The 21,791-nt window shown below is 41.6% G+C and overlaps 3 protein-coding genes across 3 annotated transcripts in view; 2 read left to right on the forward strand and 1 right to left on the reverse strand.

Moving 5' to 3' along the window:
- The first annotated feature begins 1,139 nt into the window (after nt 1–1,139).
- mrto4 (MRT4 homolog, ribosome maturation factor) lies at nt 1,140–3,818 on the forward strand. The gene is made up of 8 exons (XM_020096678.2): nt 1,140–1,282; nt 1,837–1,895; nt 2,003–2,106; nt 2,475–2,556; nt 2,660–2,727; nt 2,807–2,958; nt 3,049–3,125; nt 3,221–3,818. The coding sequence occupies exons 1-8, from the start codon at nt 1,255–1,257 to the stop codon at nt 3,371–3,373; spliced, it is 723 nt and encodes a 240-aa protein (XP_019952237.2). The 5' UTR covers nt 1,140–1,254; the 3' UTR covers nt 3,374–3,818.
- akr7a3 (aldo-keto reductase family 7, member A3 (aflatoxin aldehyde reductase)) lies at nt 3,750–7,434 on the reverse strand. The gene is made up of 7 exons (XM_020096677.2): nt 7,079–7,434; nt 6,519–6,706; nt 6,255–6,359; nt 5,946–6,042; nt 5,165–5,264; nt 4,905–5,034; nt 3,750–4,192 (listed from the first exon to the last, which is right to left on the reverse strand). Exons 1-7 carry the CDS (start codon nt 7,368–7,370, stop codon nt 4,031–4,033), a joined length of 1,074 nt encoding a protein of 357 aa, XP_019952236.2. The 5' UTR covers nt 7,371–7,434; the 3' UTR covers nt 3,750–4,030.
- A 1,493-nt stretch (nt 7,435–8,927) lies between these two features.
- The window catches only part of megf6b (multiple EGF-like-domains 6b), a 58,640-nt gene continuing 45,776 nt past the window's right edge, over nt 8,928–21,791 (forward strand). The window contains exons 1-4 of the mRNA XM_020096679.2: nt 8,928–9,655; nt 11,066–11,200; nt 12,418–12,527; nt 19,674–19,778. Coding sequence (XP_019952238.2) covers nt 9,564–9,655; nt 11,066–11,200; nt 12,418–12,527; nt 19,674–19,778 — 442 coding nt within the window. The 5' untranslated portion in view covers nt 8,928–9,563. The remainder of the gene's footprint in view (nt 9,656–11,065; nt 11,201–12,417; nt 12,528–19,673; nt 19,779–21,791) is intronic.

Consider the following 21,791-nt stretch of genomic DNA (forward strand, 5'->3'; position numbering starts at 1 on the left):
AGCTATACAGTTATATAGCCTTTATGTGTATATACTTTAGTTTTTACTTTTCATTTGTAATTTAAAATACAACTTTTTCTATTCCTGTTTTATTCCTATATATTTTAGTGTTTTAACTTATTTTATCTTATCTTATCTCGTCTTGTCTTGTCTTGTCTTGTCTTGTCCTGTGCTGTCCTGTCCTGTCCTGTCCTGTCCTGTCCTGTCCTGTCCTGTCCTGTCCTGTCCTGTCCTGTCCTGTCCTGTCTTGTCTTGCCATAGGTGCACTGTATATCACTTCATAGAAGAAAATCCCTTCCCGTTGTATTGGACAATAGAGGTTCTCTCATGTTTAAAGGGCATATGTTTATGTTATAAGTCAGCCTATATTATATATGGATACATTAATACAGGTTGTGTCACGTAGACATACATATTCAGAAATACTGCCCTAGCCTGTTCTGATAAAACGTTTTGCATATAAATGAAAACACATAAAGCACATCTCTGTATGCTTGGTAGGATATTTTACTGCACATGTACTTGAGATAACTTAATACTTTTGGCTCATGAATGTACAATTATTCTGTAACTCTCCTGATGCCACTAAAGGACATTCTTGGACATGTTGACTATAACGTCACTCACAGGGCAGAAGTGGCAACTGCACTTACAAACCACATAGACAAAACATTTTATGTGCAGCTGAATGAATCTGCAGCTTTCCAGTTATATGCAATAGAACAAGAGGCTCAAATGTCTAAACGCAGCCAAGGACCTTACTTCACCTGCACACAGATCTTTGTAAATCTGTTTCTCGTTGTGCCATATGCAAGTTATTGCTTTGGCTCAGGAGACCTCTGGTGGGTTGTAACTCTTACTTCAGATGGTTGTTTGAACTTTATTCATATATTATATGACTGTTTTTGCTCCTGTTGGCTAACAGGCAGAGCAAATTCAGTAAATAAAATATCGTTATGGAAATAACAATTCAAATATACTATATACACTAATTCTTCACTGTTTTCCATCTCTAGTTCTTTTCATTTATCTTCCATATTAAAAAGTTAGTGTTGCTTTTAAAATGAAAACCATCACCGTCCGGAGTGTCTTCTCTCTGTATCACAAATAATCTGCCTCCTAAAAACTCTTTATTTATTTCTTTTTATTTTATTTTGACTCAGGCGCGTCTTGGTCAGCTTCGCCGAACAGAAACATTTGGGGTCCTTTTACTTCACGTGTGCGTCTGCTGCGCTGCCATCGTGAGAGGAAACCATGCCGAAGTCAAAGAGAGACAAGAAAAGTAAGAAAATATCCGTCAGACTGTGACACGGACCGACACATTTAGTGAAAATACACTGGACTGGTTTTGTTTGTAAAAACAACAACAGGAAATCAATGTAAGGGACGAAACAAGCTAACGTTAGCTTAGCTAACGAGTGAAATAGCAGTGGATTCACACAGTACTCTGAAGCTAACTCCGGATTCACAGCCTTCCCTGATCTGAAACTGTGTTTTACCAAGTCTTCAGCCTGTGTGAGGTTATTTTGCTCAGGGTTGACGAATCTAGGTTTAGCGGTTATTATCTAGACGTGTTCTGATCTCTTTATATACAGTCTATGGTTCTGATGTTGTCTGGGTTTGATCAAAGTTGCAAAATCTCCCTTTTTTCCTCATGATTTAAGTAAAGGTCTCCTCCACAAATCTGAAAGTGTGTTTTTTAAAATGTTACGACTTTAATCAGGATGTCTAACACCATCTTAAACTTAAAAAATGAACTTAACTTTCCACTTTAGTTGTCAATCTAAAAAGTAATTGCTAAGTTATTGTTATTACTATATTCTCTGTCTCTCTCAGTTTCGTTAACGAAGACAGCCAAGAAAGGGCTCGAGTTAAAACAGAAACTAATCGAGGAGGTGAGTGTTCTGGTCTCATGTCATCTATATTTGTATAGTCTTGTAAGAAGTTTGCTCAAGCTGTTGATATGATTCACACTAAACTATGCTCCTGTTTGTGTTTGTAGGTACGAAAATGTGTGGACACCTACAGACACTTGTTCATCTTCTCTGTGGCCAACATGAGGAATAACAAGCTGAAAGACATCAGGACAGCATGGAAACACAGCAGGTAACACGGCACGTGAAGCAGCCCATTAGTTTTTTATTTCAATTCAGGCATCAGGCATCTTTGTCATGGTGTGAAAACCGCGGTGTGATGTGTTTTTGTTGGCGGAGCTTTTTAAAGATGGTGTCTACAGGATGATCTTGGAATTACAAATTGTTATTCAACAACTTGTGTTTAAAGTGGGGGACATGGAGTTTGAAGGAGTCATTAGTCAGAGAGTTGTAATATAGAAGTTAAGCTATATTGGCTTCTTATGCTTTTTTCTTTGGTCTTCAGCAAACCTCCCAACTTCATTAAAGCTTATCACCAAACACAGGAGTATCCTTTGAACAGGGGCCACAGGAAAGATTTAACTCTCCTCTCTATTACAGGTTCTTCTTCGGCAAAAACAAAGTCATGATGGTTGCCTTGGGTAAAGGAGAAACAGACGAATACAAAGATAATTTGCACAAGGTGGGTGAGATCTTTCAGAATGGTGTCAAGTCAAAAAATATCACGACAACTGCTGGTATCTGTTGTATGTGCTTTACTTTGTACTGCTTTTGATAATCTGTAGGTCAGCAAGCATCTACGAGGAGAAGTTGGTGTACTATTCACAAACAAAACAAAGGATGAGGTGCAAGAGTAAGTATTGCTTCACAGACCACGGTTGTTGTAATAAATATTAATCAGAATTTAGCTGAATGACATTCTTTCTTCATAGGTATTTCAATCATTTCAAAGAGATGGATTATGCGCGAGCAGGCAACCCAGCACAGATGGCCCTAACTCTGGACGAGGGACCCCTGGAGAAGTTTCCTCACTCCATGGAGCCCCAGTTGAGGCAGTTAGGGCTCCCCACTGCTCTCAAGAAAGGCAAGATAAAAAATATTTGAGTGCAACGATGAAACAGTCAGTGTTTTATATCCTTTGGATCTGTGAAATTTTCTTCTACTTTAATTCTAGGGGTGGTGACACTGCTGAAGGACCATGAGGTCTGTAAGGAGGGAGATGTGCTCACTCCTGAGCAGGCTCGCATTCTGGTGAGTTCCTGAGCATTAAACTAGAGGAGACATCAACAGTGTTTCAATTTTCATTTGACTAAAAGTTCAACCTTGTTCCAATTTTTTTCCCACAGAAACTCTTCGGTATCGAAATGGCAGAATTCAAAGTACAGATCAAATGTATGTGGAACTCAGAAACGGGCGAACTTCAGAACTTTGCCGGTGTGGAGTCTTTGCAGGAGAACGAGGATGACGATGACGACAATGATGGTATTGATGCAGAATAAAACATCTGGATCAGCAGGGGCTTGTACCGATATAATAAGTCGTTTTTTGCCAACCACAACACCAAAAGGACTTTGATGTTGAAACCATTCACCCTGACAGCCTGTGCTGTGTGTGGACTCTAGTCTTTGTCCTATGTCTTTTATTCACCCCAAACATCTTGAATTTAAACTCTGGGCTGTTTTGCTGTTAAGGAGATACTCATCACTGGATTCAAGACTCAACAACCAAATTATCTTGACGCCACTTGTCAAGATTTGGAAACATACTGACAAAATGTCTTGTATTGCATTCAAGTACTTTGTCATTCACCTAAAACAAACATACTGTTTGATATGTGAGGCCACTCATTTGATGCATTTTATGTGGAAGAAAACATTTTTGTTGATTTAAGAAGTTTTATTTTCTTTTTATTGTAACAGTTTAATTAAGGCAGACTCTAGAAAACTTTTTCTCCCTTGTCATTTTTACATTTATACATCAACAGTGTTGTGCTCTTTGACATTAACACATGTAGGTTTCTAATAGATTCATTCTAAAGAAATTAAGAGTTTGGGAAAAAGAAGCACAAGTATCTACGATCACCGGGTCTCTTGCAGATCTATTTTCTGTAAAAACCTGGATAGGGAGATTTTGGCTCTGAGGTGAAAAGAGGGTCTTCATCTAAAGTAGTTTGGACACTCGTGGGCTACAAGATTCCAGGCTTCATCGAAGGCAGCGACCACTCTGTCATCCAGAGGACCCTCCTCTGCAGCATCCAGGTTCTGCAGGAGTTGCTCCATGCTTGACATGCCGATGATGACACCATCTCCAAGATCCCCCTGTAACAACAGACGATAGGAGATAATTTTCAAGGTGGCACACAGCATTTTCCAAACCTACGAGTCAATCTTTGACTCTGTAGTTTTAAAGATAGATGAACAGTAACTGAACAGATACTTTTAGGTGGTGAAACAATTGTATTTTAGCATAAACAAATTTGACTGATGACCATCTGATGTGAGGTAATTGCATTTGTCCACATAAGTTTAAGTATTGACTATTTCTAAAAGATTTGCTACTAATTAAATACAAAACAACAGAAACTTGACCAAAAACTACCACAGGGCTTAAAATCTTTATGATAGTAATATATGGGGGGGCATCATGTATTTAATGAAACCGTGATATGCTAGATCACTGGTCATTTATGTACTACTAGAAAATGAGGAATGGAAAGTCATAAAACTGATGATAAAAGATCTTTAGAATGAGTTAAAGGTCCAGTTAAGTTCCTGTCATTTTTCAATGTGGGCGACGGCCTGTTAAGATTCTTGGTTCATCAGTCTGAATAAGATGTCAGCTCAGGACCTATTCAGTAATTGAATACAAAAATGAAACTTTGTTAAGAATAAGATAATTATCCTCATGTGAAATTAGTAATTATGATTTGGATTTTGATAATCTGCTGTATATCATAATCTTCCCAAAATTAGCAACTGACAGAACTAAATCAAGTCTCAGCAGCTTTCATTGCACAGTTGCTTAAGTTACCTTGAGTTGGGAGTGGTGGTACATCCAGCGCATAGCAGCAGACGTCAGGGTGGGTTTTTCTGAGCCGTACACTGACTCCAGCGTCTTTAGAACCAAGCTGATGGCATGGAATTGACTTTCCTTCCAGTATCTAACACAGAAGAAGACAGTCGCTATTACAGTCTGTGCCTTATCAACACACTGATGTAGAAACTAAAGACTTAAGAACACGAATGATGTGGCTTGTGAAGAATGTCAAAAACAAACTGCAGGTTGTTTACCTGTCTCTATACGCTGTGGCCCAGTTGTTACCAAAGAATCGTCCTGCAGGCTGGGAGCCGTCTTTGTCTTCGTAATGATACTTCCCTGTCAGAAGGCCACCTGGACGAGGATGGGCAATGTCACAGTTCAAGTTTACATTTTCTGGAATACTTGTAATTATGTAGTCAGAGCTGTCACTCAAACAAAATTTAGGATTTCCATGTTACATTTTGAGAACAAGACTTCAGTCAAACATCCAACGCTGTAAAAAATGTTTTACTTTAAGAACAATTGTGCTTTAAGCTACAGTAAATGCTTATGTCATGGCAACCATTCATTGTGTTGGTGTGCTATGCTAACATTTACTATTTAGTGCTAAAAACAAAGTGTGGCCATCACTTGTTTTTCCAATTCAAACCAGAGGACAAACACAAAGTTTGACCTGTTTAGAGGTTACGACAGTTATTGGAATTCATACTGAATATTGAATATAAAATGTTTGAGCCAAATTTGTGACTGTATCAAATTATACAGTAGATTAGTACATTCTGACATTTTTCAGTAAAAACATGGATTTATCATCTGGGGACCACAAATACTTGTTCAGATATTTCAGTCTGGACCAAAGTGACCGATTCATTAACTATCCAGAGATACATGCATGACAAGTGTAACGTGACCTTAAAATGAGGTGTAAGACGTGAGGAGACACATTTATCGCAACTCGTGGGTATTTTCCTCCTGAATCAAATAGAAATGTGTCCGTTAGTTGCACCACAGGGACAGAGAGATGAACAGCACCTGCCAGAGGATTGTACGCGTAGAATCTCATTCCGTAGTATCTCAGACAAGGCAGCAACTCCGTCTCCACCTGTCTTGTTGTGGCGTTGTACATCCCCTGTGAATGAGGGTGAGCAAAGAAAGGGAACATTTCTCAATACAGTGAAGGATGCTTAGCCTCCGTGACACAAACTACTTTAATGTCCAACTCACAGCTTCTCACACAGGGATGCAACAGACATGCAGTATATTTAGCAGCTGATTTACTCTAAGGTGACACAACTGATGGGAGATGTTACTACAGTGTCATTTTCACAAGTGCCAGAGTACCTGATAAACAGTGGGCACGATCCAGTTGTTGTGTCTGCAGATGGTCACGATTTCAGCAACTTCCCATGAAGCATAATTCGACAGGCCAAACTCCTTGAATTTTCCCTGAGGGTGATTTATAACATTGAATCACATGTAATGAAGTGATGTGGAGTAGAAGCGTAGTGTTGCAACATGATAGGTATAGCATCATCTACTGATTTGATCATTTATACACAGCAGACAGATGTTTCTCATAGAAGATCAGGTCTCTGGTGTCTGCACCTCTTTGTGGAGCTCATCACAGGCCCTCAGAGTGTCCTGGATGGGGTTTTGGTGGTCCGGGGCATGGAGGTAGAAGAGGTCCACACAGTCGGCCTGCAGCCTCTGAAGGGAGGTTTGCAGCTGGGAGCGCACACTCTCTGGCTTCAGCGTCTTCCCGTCCCAGGGGTTGGCCTTGGTCGCGATGCTTACTGTGACACAGAGACAAAGAATCAAAAAATTGAAAGAGTTTATCGTAGAAAACAGACGCATTGGTTCTTCACTACAAGTATAAAGCTGAATATAAACCCTGACAGCTTGCATAAGGTTTAAGGGGATGTCATTGAACACTGACCATGTCATGAGAGTTTTATTGCTTTGACATTTTTCTGTGAGGTCACTTGAGTGCAACACTAATATCTGAAGAAAGCTGATGGCTTATGGAGCACAGGCGTAGTTGTGACAAAATCGAATCTGTTTGCTGGCAGCAATTTAACTCTTTAATCTATTCATCTACATTTACTTGTCTTTTCTGTGCACAATATGGTCAACACATTTATTGGGGACATGTTGACAGATTCTACCTGTGCCGGGGAGCTTCATGCCGCCGATGATCGCCTCAGACTTCCCGTCCACGTACATGAATGCTGTGTCCACATGTCTGTGTCCTCTCCCCAGGAACCTCTGCACCATCTCCAGACTCTGCTCGGCGTCAGCTCGGCCGCCGAACGCCATCGACCCCAGTAAGGACGCGGGCCGCTTCGCTTGTGTCGCCATGCTCCTTCCACACACGAACCTCAGCGAAAGTACCGGCACGTCTCTGATCGCGAGGATCTGTTGGAGCTGTCGCGCTCCTCCGGATATTCTCCCCCTCATGATCCTCGGCGAGCGACGCGAGGGCAAAGGTCGTGGAGGAGGAGGAGGAGGAGGAGGCTGATCAGGGAGCGTCGTAAAGTTACTGAACCACTTTAAAACGCAACACGCACATTGAAAGCTGATGGTTAACGTGGCTTCTTATCTTTGTGGTAGCGGAGCAAGAGCAAAGTTCATTATCTCTCACTACTTCCTGTTTTGTTTAGACCCACGTGTTAATGTTTACACGAGTATCTTCGTTACACAACGTGTAGGTGACTTGTGAAAGTCCTAGCACGTAGGTGCTGCACTTCTCATCTTTAACCACAAGGTGCCAGCAAATCCCCACATTTGACCAATCGTGCTAACGATACTAAAGTTTCCCATGACTAAGATAAGATCAAACTTTATTGATCCACACAGCGGCGAGATTCAGTTGTGACAGCAGCAGCAGGCAGGTCAGAATAAGGGAGGCAAGAGTTTACAAATGTTTTTCAAAAGGCAGTAGAATAAAAAATAAATTTAAAAAATGCTGACTATGAACATAATATACACCTTTCATTGTAGTGGTTTGTATAGAAATGTTCAGAAGTGAAGTGCAAGTAGAATAAACTGCAAATAGTATAAGTGACATGAGAGAAAAAACAGCGCAGAAGTTTATTTTAATTTTTTTTCAAAGATCTCAGCCATGCAGATGTGATGGAGTTAATCCACTATCAACAAAGAAGTTGTTTTTAGTATGTACGTTTGAGTATTTTTACATGGGACTACTGTAGACTACTGTAAAAAAAAGATGGCGGAGAGGGTCCCCTCGATGTAAATACAAAGTATTCAAATATTAGGGGGTAAAGAAAACTACAATTCACACAATTTAGATGATGCGAACTAGTGAAAACATCATGAGGATTATTCTACATTAAATTTCTGCCAACAGTTCCCTTTCACCAAAATCTTACACACTGGACCTTTAACCGTATCAGATGTTGGGCCCAGTAGATCTTCACTCCTGCGCCTCTCAACAGGTTGACAGTCATGGATATTCTGTGTGTTTTACGGCTCAGAAATCAACAAACAAAGAAACGTGATCACTACATAACTCAGTGAACTTGTTGCAGTGAAAGATCTACATCCCAACTCTGGCAGCAACACATCTTGTGTCTGAGAGGCCCTGATCTAATTCAAACAACGTGCCGTGTCGCCTCCACCCTCGCAGGGTGCAAGGACGGCGGTGACCCGGGACTGTTCGGGGTCACGAACACACAACATGAGCAGCAATGAACGCTTTGTTTGGGGGAGCAGCGGTAGTGGGTGCTGGCTGCTGACCCTCTGACCGCACCATCAGCTGTTTGCCCTGCAGAGTGAGCGTATAGCTTCTCCAGACCCCTGCACCCCCCCTGCTACCACCACAAACATCCTCTGGAGACTTTTTACATCACGTCTAGATGGTCCCACACCAAACAGGAGCACTTGGCATCCTCCTACGCGCAGACCTCTGTGCGTCAGAGCGCGCAGACTTCGTCCAGTGCGCACAGCTTCAAACCGTTTTCCTCATTACTTGCTTACTGAGCCAAATTAACTTACCATGGTTGTGGGAGGGAATATCATCACATAAAATAGGTCTAGTTGGGCGTCTAGTTGAATAACATCATGGCAGAAAATTCCTCGAGTGGCAAGTCAATGAAATCTTATTGTGCGTTTTTATCCAAGTAAAGTGAATTTTTTTAAAATTAAAATGAAAAACTCTCAGCTATGTCAGTGCACTTTGCAGACGGTGGAGTGTCTCATAGGTTTCAGAGGCTTTGAATAGCAGAGGCCACTCTTGGTGTCCTCCCCTCCATACACCCTCTCCCCCCACCCCTGCCATCATTACCAAGTCAATGGAGGGAGCCAGGGAGCTCGCAGCCGCCGCGAGTCTTTGCCCAGTAAATCCAACATCTGTCGAGAGGGAAGCATAGGTGAGCTGCAGTTTTCAGTCAGTGTCACCCTCACACCGACTCAGAGCGAGATTACGCACCGCATGTGATGGCTGTGTCATCTTTGGTCACTGTTGGTCATTTCCACGTGGAAGATCCTTTACGCGCCGTTTAATTTCATTCGAGACCGTTTGGATGATTTCTTCAGTCCATTAGATTCCTTTTTTCATTTTTAAACCTCTGATCTAACCTCATGACTGAGTTCATGATTTTTAAAACTTTAGTCTAATCCAAGAAGAGGAAAATGGGTGGTCTTATTTTTTCTTTTTTCTTAATATTTATCCAAGAGGCACACACTTTGCGTTATGGCACCGCCAACGACCTGCAACCATATATGTGAGTAACCTTCTTTCATATGTTTCTTCAATAAATGATTTAAACATTCTTCAGAGGATGTTTTCCTTTCAACTTAACCAAGGTGTTTTTACAGCCTCACGTTTCCTTTTGAAGTGTGAGCATGAGAAAACTGCTGGTTCACCTGCACATGCACTAACTTGTGCCAAAGACTCAAACAGAAGGATAAAACATGCTTGTGTTTTTTTCACATGTTTCAGAGGAATCAAAGAGCAGCTGGATCACAGATCTGTTCAGTAAATTTCAATCTGCTATTGGATGTCAACTTTCACATTGTTTTCTATCTACCTGGATGATTATATATTGTGGATGTGCATTGCATTCCTAAGTCTGTCAGAGGTGGTTAGTTTTCTCAAAGCCAAGCACCAGTTTGTTGTAGCAGGTATTCAAACCACCAAAATAATAAATGCACAGCTTTAAATTATGTGAGAGGAGTTTCTCGGCTGTGCCACTAACTGTAAGGTTTTTCATATGCAATTATGCAGACAGGTGGTGGTGACAGTGATTACTATTGTTTATGAGATGAGCAGCTGCATGTTGTCTCAAGATTCCTGCTGATCTCCATACGTTTCCTGTCCGTCCTTGGAGGTTTACCAGAGGAGTAAACTTTTCACTGTCCTCAGTCTGTCCAGCAGTGTGAAGACATCAGTGGCACCTCACAGAGACAGACTTTGTTTAAAAAGGACAAAACATCACAGTTAGACAGCTCATCATTTTTTACCTCAGGGTGAAAACTATCTCGTCTTTCTGCTGACGCTCAGTCTCGTATACGTACAATCAAGTGGAAATGTTTATCTTCTACTGTTTTTCCTGTGAAAACACTTCAAAATGTTTCACCTGAATCATTTGGAAAGTTTTGCCATGATTTTGAAAATAATAAATTGAAGTGGTAACTGTTTACAGAGGTTGCACTTCATATGCTTTTGTTTCCTGACAAACCTGGCTCACATCTAAAACATATTTTAACTTGTCTGGTTATAATTTTTGTCTTTGATTTTTCTCTGTTTTGTTTATCTTGTTTTGCTTTCATGTCCACGCCACCCCCTGAAAGTCTTTCTGGTAACACATTTCAGGAGATTATTGAGTTTAAGTCAGACTACAGGCAGTAACTTGTGCTCAGCGCTCAGAGGGGTGATGTCTGAGGAATTATCTTTAAGTCTTTAAAAATACAAAAACCAGACAGTAAGAGCAGCTTTGCACCTGAACACAGGTACTGCCCTCACAGGCTTTAAGTTGGTCAGCGCTGAAAACCCTCAAGCCTCGCCTGTCTATCTTTACATGCACCATTTCTTGCAGCGCTCATAAATTCCCTCGCTGCCATGTGTTCATCTGTAAAAACAACGCAGAGCATTTTGACATGTTAAGTATTTTTACAACTGCTTTTCATTGCAGGCCCAATGTGTGCGTGGAGAGGGAGGTGACACTGGTAGCCCAGAGGCAGCCGTGTGTGCAGGCCTTCACACGCATGGTTAAAGTGTGGAAGCAAGGCTGTGTGGGGCAGTCGTGGTGCATGGGATACGAGAGGAGGTGAGTAATACACCTTGCTTGTAGTCTGTCTACTCCACCGTTTCAAATCCTTTGGCTCTGTTCCTCCTGCAAACACTCCCAACGTCACCTGCAGGGGATGTCATGCTGCGTTGACTAAGCTCCAGCTACAACAAAGCATTAATTAATGGTTTTGTGTGATTTGCAAGAGTTATGCAACCAAAAGAATTCATCACATAGGGCAGTATCCGACAGGATGAGCTCTGACTCCTTGATCTCCTCCTTCCTCTCCCCTCTTCATCTCTCTTACTCTTGTTCTGTAATCACTGCTTTAAACCTCTCATATCAGTTTAAGTGCAAGGTGTAGCCCCACTTCACCTGAGTTACCATCTATTTAACACTCAGTCGTCCCTGCAGCCAACATTCCTTTGAAGCAGGGTCCTAATGCTAACACTTTAGCCTGTCTCTCTGAGTCAGTGTGAGGAGTCCGCCGCTCACACTCGCTTTCTGCGCGTTATTTACCGTGTTACCAAGTCAAAGCTCACTTTGAAGGCAGCCAAGGCCACAATTACTCGCTGTAAACGGAATGTGTTCCCACAATGTGTAATGAGTATGGAGCAAAGAGAGGGGTCTCAAAGTACAGGGAGAGGACAGTGTCACACTCAAAAAACGTTGTCTTTAGAGTCTGGGAAAAATGTTTGCTGAACAATATGCTGCACCTTGCTTTAAGACTGGGAGCTTTTTGAACAGGGAGAATGTTTATTTTTCCTGATCGAGACATATGGAAATCTAAGAATTAATGCATCAAATATTAAGTCAACCCTAATGCTTATATGCATGTATGGTCACCATAGATCATATATAAAGATGTCTCCAATTCTTCCTATTTAGAAATGAAGCTGAAATATCCTGGATACAAACGCTACCATCAGTGGCCGCAGTGTCAAGGCTCCGTCAATACACACTCTAGACCAATTATTAAGCAAACTCAGCTGTCAATAATAATATTCAATCAATTTTTATGGCATCAAATAACTTAATAAAATCAAGCTTATGAGAAAAACAAATACTTAAACTACCTGAAATGACAGAAACTATCTTTGAGAAGAATTTGATGTGTGCTTTGAATTTTTAGTTTTATCAATGTCTCATCAGTGACCTGGAGATAGTTAGCACAGAACTATTTTCTGCTCTCGAGATTTATATTTGCCACTTCAGAAAGTTTCAAAGTTTTAACGTAATATTTTTCATTTGAACAGGACGGCATACTACACGGCATACAGACAAGTGTACAGACAGGATTATGACACTGTGTACAAGTGTTGCCCTGGATGGTCTCAACTTAACGGAGAAGCGGGTTGTCTTTATCGTAAGTATCCTTGTTCCTTATGTTTTTCTAAAACTTTATCAGATTTGTTATTGATATGACCCTTTTATGTGAAACAGATGGAACATGGAGGTTGGTATGTTTGAGATGTGTCCCCAGCTCTTGTGTTGTTTCTATAGACTGTGAGGACGTAGACTTTAGGTCTAGAAAGTGAAGCTAATGCGGAAGGGTCTGAAATCTGTATTCTCTCAAATGACCAACAGAGGGTGATTCCAACTGTTGCAAAAAGAAGTCTATGAGAAAAAGACCTGACATCTCACAATGGGTGCAGGTTACAGGTGTAGGTGAAGTGTCCTCGAGCTCTCAATCACGCTCATTCCCCACTCCTCAAAATATGTTTACTTCTGGTTTAAAAGAAAAACCAAAAAAACAAAAAAATGGTGCAAAATGCAAAACTCGAGGCTTTAGCACGGCAGCTCATAAACCAATGGGTGACATCATGGTGGGTTTCCACTTGATTTTTATATTCCCACATGGTTTGAATGTGGATGCTGGGAGAATAATCCTCCAGTGGTTAAAGTGTTGACGTGTGAACATTCATCAACAGTTGAATGTGAGTGAGGTCATGGCTCTGCAGCGTGGATACAGCATTGTCTGGCACTTATCATTTGCTGGATACTTTACTTTTACATGGTGCAGCCCTGCTCATAATGTTGCAGTGTGTTTCAATCATCCAGACAGTTATGCCACTTTCTTCACGCGGAGGTGTGACATTGGAAGTGCAGGTCAGAGGATTCAATTATGGCAGAGAAGACAGACCGGCCGTCCAGTGTTTACTCCAACCAATCACAGTGAAGCCCTCAAAACAATACCCATCAGTGGAGACCACCCGCTGTTCTTCATCAAAAGAACAAAGAGAAACTAAAGTGAATCCTCTCACCGTAACTCTGACTCTCTGATGTCCGTGTGTGGACAAGTATTTCTGCTGGACACACTGAAGCTGCCAGGAGCTCATCCCTCTTGTGGATAAGCTTAGCTTTACACCACTGAGACCAAGAAGCCTCCTTTGATGGGATTTTACAGCCAGTGATCCAGATTGCATAGCCTGCATACCATAAACTCATGGTAAAGACCCATGGTAAAGACTTCCTGTAAACAGTTTGTCCCCTGTTCGGTTGACTGACAAGTAAGTTCCAACTTCCCTGTCCCATGTGCCCTGCCTGGAAACACTGTGTGAGACTAATGCTCAGCTCTCACACCCCCAGTGCAGACACATTACTCTGTGGGGCAGCCACCCGATGGGAAGTGGCTGAGCCGGGGAGCAGGAGAAGATCTCCTGGATGCGCCTGTCATCAGTGTCTTATTATGGCATCAGCGCTCTCTTCAAAGCGCCCTTTGTGTCCGGGGAGAAGGTTACAGTATTAAATTATACAAGGAAGCATTGCTCTGTCTACTTTTCACTGGGTCTGGTTTGTTTTAAAACACTCATAAAGAAATGTCTTAAAGACCCATCCTTCAGGACAGTGTCTCCCCTCACTTTAAGTAGACGGCGGGGTTTTGTTTCACCTTTCGTGTGACAATGGCTGCTCTCTTCGACATGAGGCAGGGCTTTTATCTCTGTAACCAAAGAAGCAACCGCACTTTGAGATGGGACAAACTAATCACCCTTTTCTCTGAGCCATTGAACCCGGATAAAAGGAAACTCACGCCACAATCCTCCCTCTCCCACTCCTGCGCACTTTGCTATGCGCTATCTGTACTGTACCTCAGTCAACACTGTACAATCTGTGGAGGCGGTTTTCAACAGCGTCTTCAACATCCAAAAGGAAAAAAATCTGCCCTGCAAAAATCTACAGCTTTGAACAAATCCCCTGAAAAACACCCAAATGAGAAGAAGATGGGAATGCTTTGTATTGAGATAGTGATTTAGTGTCTGGCACTAAACTTCCTTCTCTCTCTGTGTGTTCCCTAATAAAATGTCAGTGTAAGGTAATTAGGCTAACGACCTGTGGGTATTGTGAGGCATTAGAGTGGAACTGAGGGTCTAATTTAGTTGTAGATGCAGCACACACAGTGGCTGAGAAGTGACAGGTTGAATAGTTTGTCATTCCTTCTCTTCAGTTGTCCATTGTGTTCCATTGTACAGATGTTGACATCCTCTTACAATATTGAATTTGTTGTGCTCTCCAGCTTTCTCTGCTTGGCATAGTTAGTCACATATTTGGGTAATATACCAAAGCAGAGCTGCTGTTTTCCATATCTTTCTGTTTCAGGCTACTATCATTTAATTATTATGGTTTGTAAGTTTTCCAGTTACACAATGGCATTGATTAAGAGCGGCTTGCAAATATTTTATAAATATATATAAAATATATTTGGAGTTTTTGTTTTCCAACTTTTGATGTTTTCCAGCATCATTACACAAAGAATATTGCTCATCGTGGAAAGTCAAACTAAAGCTGTTGCAGTTCTTTCACAATATAGCCATGGACTTGTGCAGAAATGAAAATGAATGCTTAATTTTTATTTTCATTAATGAATTGGCAAATTTTGAATCTTGATTTAGTTTGTTAGTTTAAAATGATATTTGAACAAAACTGCCAGTCACCAAAGTATTTAAACATTAATTCTCTGTATTATTTAGATCTAATTAGCCAATTATCTATTCAATAGTTTTATAATCTAAGACTTTTTGTCTTCAAAGTCAGTGAGGAGACTTGTGGAGGCAGACTGGATCGTCTGAATACCCCCCCCTCCAAGTCCAGCTGAGGAGACTTTTGTGTGTTTTGAAAAGAATCCAATTGGCTCTATGACTATCTCGTCCTCCTGAAGGTGAAGAGCTCTTGACTCTGTGGTGGCGACTTCCTCCACTTAACTGTTTGCAGGGCCACTCAATCAAAGAGTTAAACCTTTTTACCTCGGCCAGTAGCCACGGGCCGGGTGAGGATCGATGGGGTTAGCCCCAGCTAAAGTGGAAACAAGCAGTTATGTTGATTGATGGCAACAATAAGCTTTGTGACAGGGGCTGAGGAGCAGCGACAATGGCTTTTCCAGTTTGTTGTCCTCGTTAACTGCTCAGTGGGAACTGGCCTCCTTTTGTGGCGGGACCAGGCGGGTGAAGGTACATGTGAAATAGGCTCAGTAGGCAGGAAAGAGGAAATGGTCTTCTGTCCATGGGTGGTCTGTGTGCGTGTGTGTGTGTGTGTGTGTGTGTGTGTGTGTGTGTGTGTGTGTGCGCACACACACGCAACACAGCATCAACCATTATGTCAGCAGTCATGGGGGCCGCATCGTGCACAGCTAAACGCAAATAGAAACGGACCCAGATCCATAGAAAGGAGCAGACAGAAATCACCCAACTGAGACATAACATGGAGAATTACACACCAACACAGTTGTGTGATTAAATAGTTTGTTCCCTGTACATACGGCCCCTGGTTACACTGACATGGTCCTTTTGATCTCGTGAGTAATGTTCAGGAAGGAAATTTAAGGTCAGTGGAGTATACCCAAAACAAAACTGACACATTTTTTAAGAGTGTGTGGAATAGCTGTCAAATATCAGGTGGAGATCAACAAACTGAGGACTGTTGTAGCTGTAAATGCAAAATGTAAGATCTTGTTATGGGAGGCGATTGTGGAATTGAACATTCCTTAGAGTGAGAGTCCAAAGCAAACATGATTCTCATAGTCTTCAGACATAGGCCCAAAGAAATCGAATGACTGCTGCTGAATAGTCCTCGAGACACAAATGTTAGAATATGTAGCACTTCTTCATAGAAAAACCTGAACAAAACATTAATACATGTCCTGAACATTATTTGTACTTGAGGCCTGTCATCTGCAATGTTGCTAAAGACAACAACTCCCATGATCCCTTGCTGCTTATCAACATCATCAAACGAATGATAATTACATATTGTGAGTTCAAATGTCATCAAGGAACAGATATATAACAGATTTGATATATTTGTACTGGTCAATTAGGGGATGAATAAGTTTACATATAAGGGTTGTACAGGATTTCAGTGCCATGACATATTTTTTCAGTTTGAAACACTGGGTGAAATAAATGAGGCTGCAGAAAACTGACCAATGTCTATAAATTTTATATACAGAAAGTTTCCTGTTTAGTCTGAGTGATATGCATTCCATCATTCTGTCTAATTTACATCCCTGGAACATTAGAAAGAAAAGTGAAAGGATGTATCAGGTATAACTATGTGATATCAGACAAAATATTTCATCCCTTTACTTTTATGTAAATATGAATATAAGTATGTGATGATATGTGTGTGATAATATGATGTAGGGCAAAGCCTGTGATATTCTCATTGTTGGGTCCTGCACACTAAGACATTTTTGCTGAGCATTATTGTGCCTCTTTTGTCAAACTGACCTTGTATCTTGCTCAAATGGTATTTAAATCTTTCAAAGAAACCTGTCAGAGATCATCCGACAGAGCTGGCCCTAGTTTTCACTGGAACTCTTTGAAATGACACATTCCTCTGCGAAGCAAAACATGATTTGTTGCCTCAAAATACAGTGCTTGGCTCCGCGCGTACCAATTATGGCACCAAACGGAGCCCTCGCGCCGGGCCTTTGTGTCTGCGAGTTGTCCTAAATGCGGCCTCCCTCTGGGACTCACTCTGGGGGTTAAACGGATCGACGGAGCCTTGACAAACATGAACTCTCTGCGTGGATGTGGTCGTCCCCTTCAGAAGCTGTGACACCTGCTTGTTTGTTTTTCAAATTCTCGCCGCAAGCCACTGAACCCTGCTCCCTGTTTTGGGGAAGCTGCTAAATCTTCTCAGAGAAGGTGTCTTTGTAATAGAGTTGAGGCATTCACAGCCACAGATGAGTTGGGTTTCGTGCCACGCTGCATGCCACATTATGGAATTATTTCAGGGAAGATTAAGCCAGGGATCAGGGCGGGGGTGGCCCAAAAATGCTCTGGTCAGCTGCCAGAAATCCTGTGTCTCACATCTCAGAAGGTCAAAGGTAGTTTCCCCATGTTGTCTCTTAAAGAAGTTCCCCTAAAGTGACTCTGAGAGACATCTGACCTCGTATTTTGTTGCTGGCGATTGAGTTCATCTCAAGCTTTTTCTCAGGAATGTCCCTCACAGCTGGAGGTTTTTATATCATTGTCCTAAAGGATTTGGATCCAGTCGAAACTGTGCAATTAAACCAAACCACTGTGTGTTGCTCTTTTCCCCTTCTGCTCGTCTCTCATCTGTTGCTTTCACCACATCAAATCTCCCTCACATGAGATAATCACAGAAGTGGGGATAGTTGTGTTACTGTACACTGAAGCACTGCAGCGTATCGTAGCTGTTGTAGACATGCTGTCCAGAGGAGCTGGAAGTAATCATGTGCAGATTAGCAGTGGTGAGAGGGTCTTCCTGCTGGAGTACGATTTCAGTGGGCAAAATGTAGGATTATTAGTTATCGAGCACAACATGGGTTTCTAATGTTTGCAGAGTATTCTGTGTTGACACACTGGCTTGTTTTGGCTTGTGTTTTGTACAGTGCAGTGTATGTGTGTATGTTTATGTGTGGGTTATTTGTACTGTTGAGCAGGTGCCTTAAGGTGTGGCCAGATGACAGGCGCCAGTCTCACTGTAATTCTACTGAGAGACATGGGTGAAATTACTTTGGCTCATTTGTCATTATTAGAAATCATGTCTTAATGTCCTCCTCTATTTTCTGTAAATGTTATTTTTATATTATTCCTTGTGGCTGCCATCTGTAAATATAGCCTATATTTCCACACCCTGAAGCACTTCCTCATTTCCTTAGCACAGGATTGTTGCCTCTGTTTTTTTTTTTACAAGTATTTCAACGCTTTTCTTTGTAAAAGCAAATCAATCAATCAAATCAAAAATCTGTTTCTTTTAATCTGCAAATGTCATATAATGTTTGATCTTTTAATATTTAAAGATGCATGCAAAGAATTTGATGTATTTTTTAATTATTAATTTACAAAGAAATACAACAGAAACTGCGAGAAGCCCCAAATGTATAATTTAACACAATCTATGACGAGCAAATAGTATTTTTTTCTTCAAAAATGACTCATATACAAAAGATTGTGGAAAGTTAAAATTTGTAGGTTAAAGTGAAATAACAGTTTCTGTTTGAACAGTCTCAGCCACTCCGATATCATCATCATGACCATACATGGCCTTTAAATAGCGTCCGAACATCTATCACCTGGTGTGATGATTGGTCACGTTGCCTCTGATTGGACTGGATGGGCTGAAAAATGTGTATCTGGCAGAAGACGTTTTCTTAAATTCTTCCTGTTATTATACCTGCTCTGTGCTCCTTCACTCCCTGTGTCCATGTGTTGCCAGTCAGGAGGAGCAATGACAGACATCAATCCTCGAGACCTGTCATCACTAAGCACTGTACTCTGCCCAGCAGAGTGCAAACAGCAGGCCTGGCTTAAACAGCTGTTTTACTTCTCAGGGATATTAGCCTCAGAACACATCAGATACAGTGAGCATCCAGCACACATGCACGGTATGTGCACACACAGCTAAAGGTGAAGGAATGGAATGTGATGGTGCACCTCTGAGGTGGATGCACATGTTTTGAGCTTCCTAGAGCCTCTCGCTGTTATTGTGTCCTGAATTCTTTGAATGTCACGTTGTAATGAGCGAGAGCAGTTTGACTCACAGGGATTTATGGACGCAAGGCCGTCGGCTCTGGGAGATGAACGAGACATGCTCACCCTGTGGCTCTTTGATTTACCCCCTGACTTACACGAGCACGTCTGTATGACCACAGCTTGTGACAGTGATCAAGAGTTCACATGCCATTCTCAGTTCTCCAACTGTGCAGGAAAGAAGACACTTTTCTTTAAAAGTCACAGAGACTAATTCTGCCAGTCGTGGTAAACACTGTGTTTCTATGAAGATGGAGTTTCATTTGGCTTAATGCCTGAGTCTCTGCTCAGAATGAACCAAGTGATGGATTCCTCTTACATTGGATAGTGTGAATGAAGGAGAATCAAGGTTCCACTTTAGTGAACAGGCCGATGATGAGGCTTTCATAGAAAGAGTTCACAGTTTAAAAATGCCGATGTTGATGTCTCATGGTTACAGCCAGGTGTATGCTTTGCTTTGCTCACCTATTTCTTTGTCCTTCTCTCCCCACCCTGTCTGTCCACATGGACATGTGCAGCTGTGTGCAGCTATGGTGTGTGCTTCAACGGTGGCCATTGTCGGGTGGGTTCCACCCAGCTCTGTGACTGTCCTGCAGGGTTCAACGGACCCAGCTGCCAGTATGGTGAGTACCAACATCCCTACTGTGTTTCTTAAGCTGTGAGCAGACATGAAATCCGGAAAATTGTGTCCAGACATTTGTTGGAGTTTGCCTTTCACATATGAAGAATGCAGGAGATTTTCTGGATCAGACAGGTGCACATCACGGGAACATTCAGGAGAGGAACATTCAGGAGAGGAACATTCAGGAGAGGAACATGGTAGCGTCTGGGTAGAAGATGCAGATCCACATTGAATCATTGTAAAAATCTCTCACATCTCGTTGTCTTTCCATTTTGACATCTTCATCTGAGACTTCTTCCAGTTTTGTATCTGCCGTTGTTAGAATAATCATCAACAAGTCCACTTGCTCACACTGACATTTTCCTGACATCTCACTTGAGGGCTGACAGGAGCTTTTCTGGAAAATGTCTGGACCAACTGACTCTGACATTTGTGTTCTCAGAGGAAGCCCCTCCAGACAATTTCAGGAATATATCCAGAGTTCAGTGCATGTCTGGAAGCAGAAGTTTGTTTTCGTTAAATTTGCCCCACTCAAGCGATTCTTAGGTATCGAGTGCAGAAATAAAGTGTTAAGTAATTTTGCTTTTGTTATTCTTTGCTGGAGCCTGTTTTTCTGATCCATTTCACTCATCTCATCATTTAGAGATCGCCTTTCACTTTGAGTGAATTAGAATCTTCTCACATAAGCATAGGTTGTTTTTTTAACCAGAAGTCCAACTATTTAATCAGCAACTCCATTGTTGAATTAGCTGTTGAAGTAAAACAGTGGAGGGTTCTGTTGTTTTTCTGATAGCACCACACGACAGGAAATTCCTCTTTGTGTAACAATTTAGCAGAATCATCCATCTCTCCCTCCAGTTATACCCTCCCAGACGACACTGACTTCTGTTACATAAGAGTAGAGACAACTGCAAATCCTGGTTCCTTTGTTTCACGATGGTCTGACCTGACCTTACACTCTCCGACCAGCATCTTATATCTCCCAGCTCACCACTAAAGCTATTTTCAGAGATGCACTGAACTCCTTACATTTTTCTGAAATGATCCACAACCATTTCAACAACCATATAAATAATTTCTGATGTTAAATGTGATTTATTTGACTTCCTTAAAGTGATCATTTCCTTTGGGGTTTGGACTATTGGTCCCAAAAAGACATTTGATAAACTCTTGTTAAACTGCTTTCAGAAATGCACTGAACTCTGGATATTTTTTTTACAATTTTGTGGAGGGGACGTATGTGAGAAATCAAATATCAGAATCAGTTTCTCCGGATACTTAGACCCTAAAGTCAAATGTCCTGAGAATGTCTTAGTGAGCCCGTGTGAGAATACAGCAGGAAAATGTGGATGAAAGAGAAGAGCCACACACTTAGAAGATCATGACAAAGATTTTAAATTGAAAGGACAATGAGATTCCCGAACTTTTGACAATGATGGCCGATGCTAGTGTCGATGTACTGTAAACAAAAACATATGATTTCTGCAGCAGTATTTATACATGTCCTTCCTCCTACGTGCTCTACCCAGATGCCACCTCTTGCCTGAATGTTCTAGACATTTGTCTGTTAGTTTGACTCAGAGAGTCTCCTGATGCACTCTTCATACGTGATAGGCAATCTCCAGAAAATGTCCAGACTCAAGTCTGTTCTGTGGTGCGACTGTCGTGGCTACTATAGGAATCATGATCAAGCCCTTGGAAATCGGGCACCGACAGCCCCTCCATATGATTAGGGCTCTCGCCGGCACCGAAGCTGACCTGACTTACTTCTGATTTCTTCATGCTTGAATGAAAGACTTAATCATAAGGACTGAGGATCCATAACCACACATGCTCAATGAGGTGCAGCCGAGCACAGCTTAAGGCCACAGTAAGTGAACATGCAGGACCTGATGGGCCTAGTGGAGGTCTTTGAGAAGATGGAAACCATGTGTTGAACCAGTTTGCGGATCACTCCTACATTAAAGGAACAGGTTAACCTAGAGTTATACCTATAGACATAGTTACAAGTAGT

The sequence above is a fragment of the Paralichthys olivaceus genome, chromosome 2 (genome assembly GCF_024713975.1).
Source record: "Paralichthys olivaceus isolate ysfri-2021 chromosome 2, ASM2471397v2, whole genome shotgun sequence".
NCBI classification, from domain to species: domain Eukaryota; kingdom Metazoa; phylum Chordata; class Actinopteri; order Pleuronectiformes; family Paralichthyidae; genus Paralichthys; species Paralichthys olivaceus.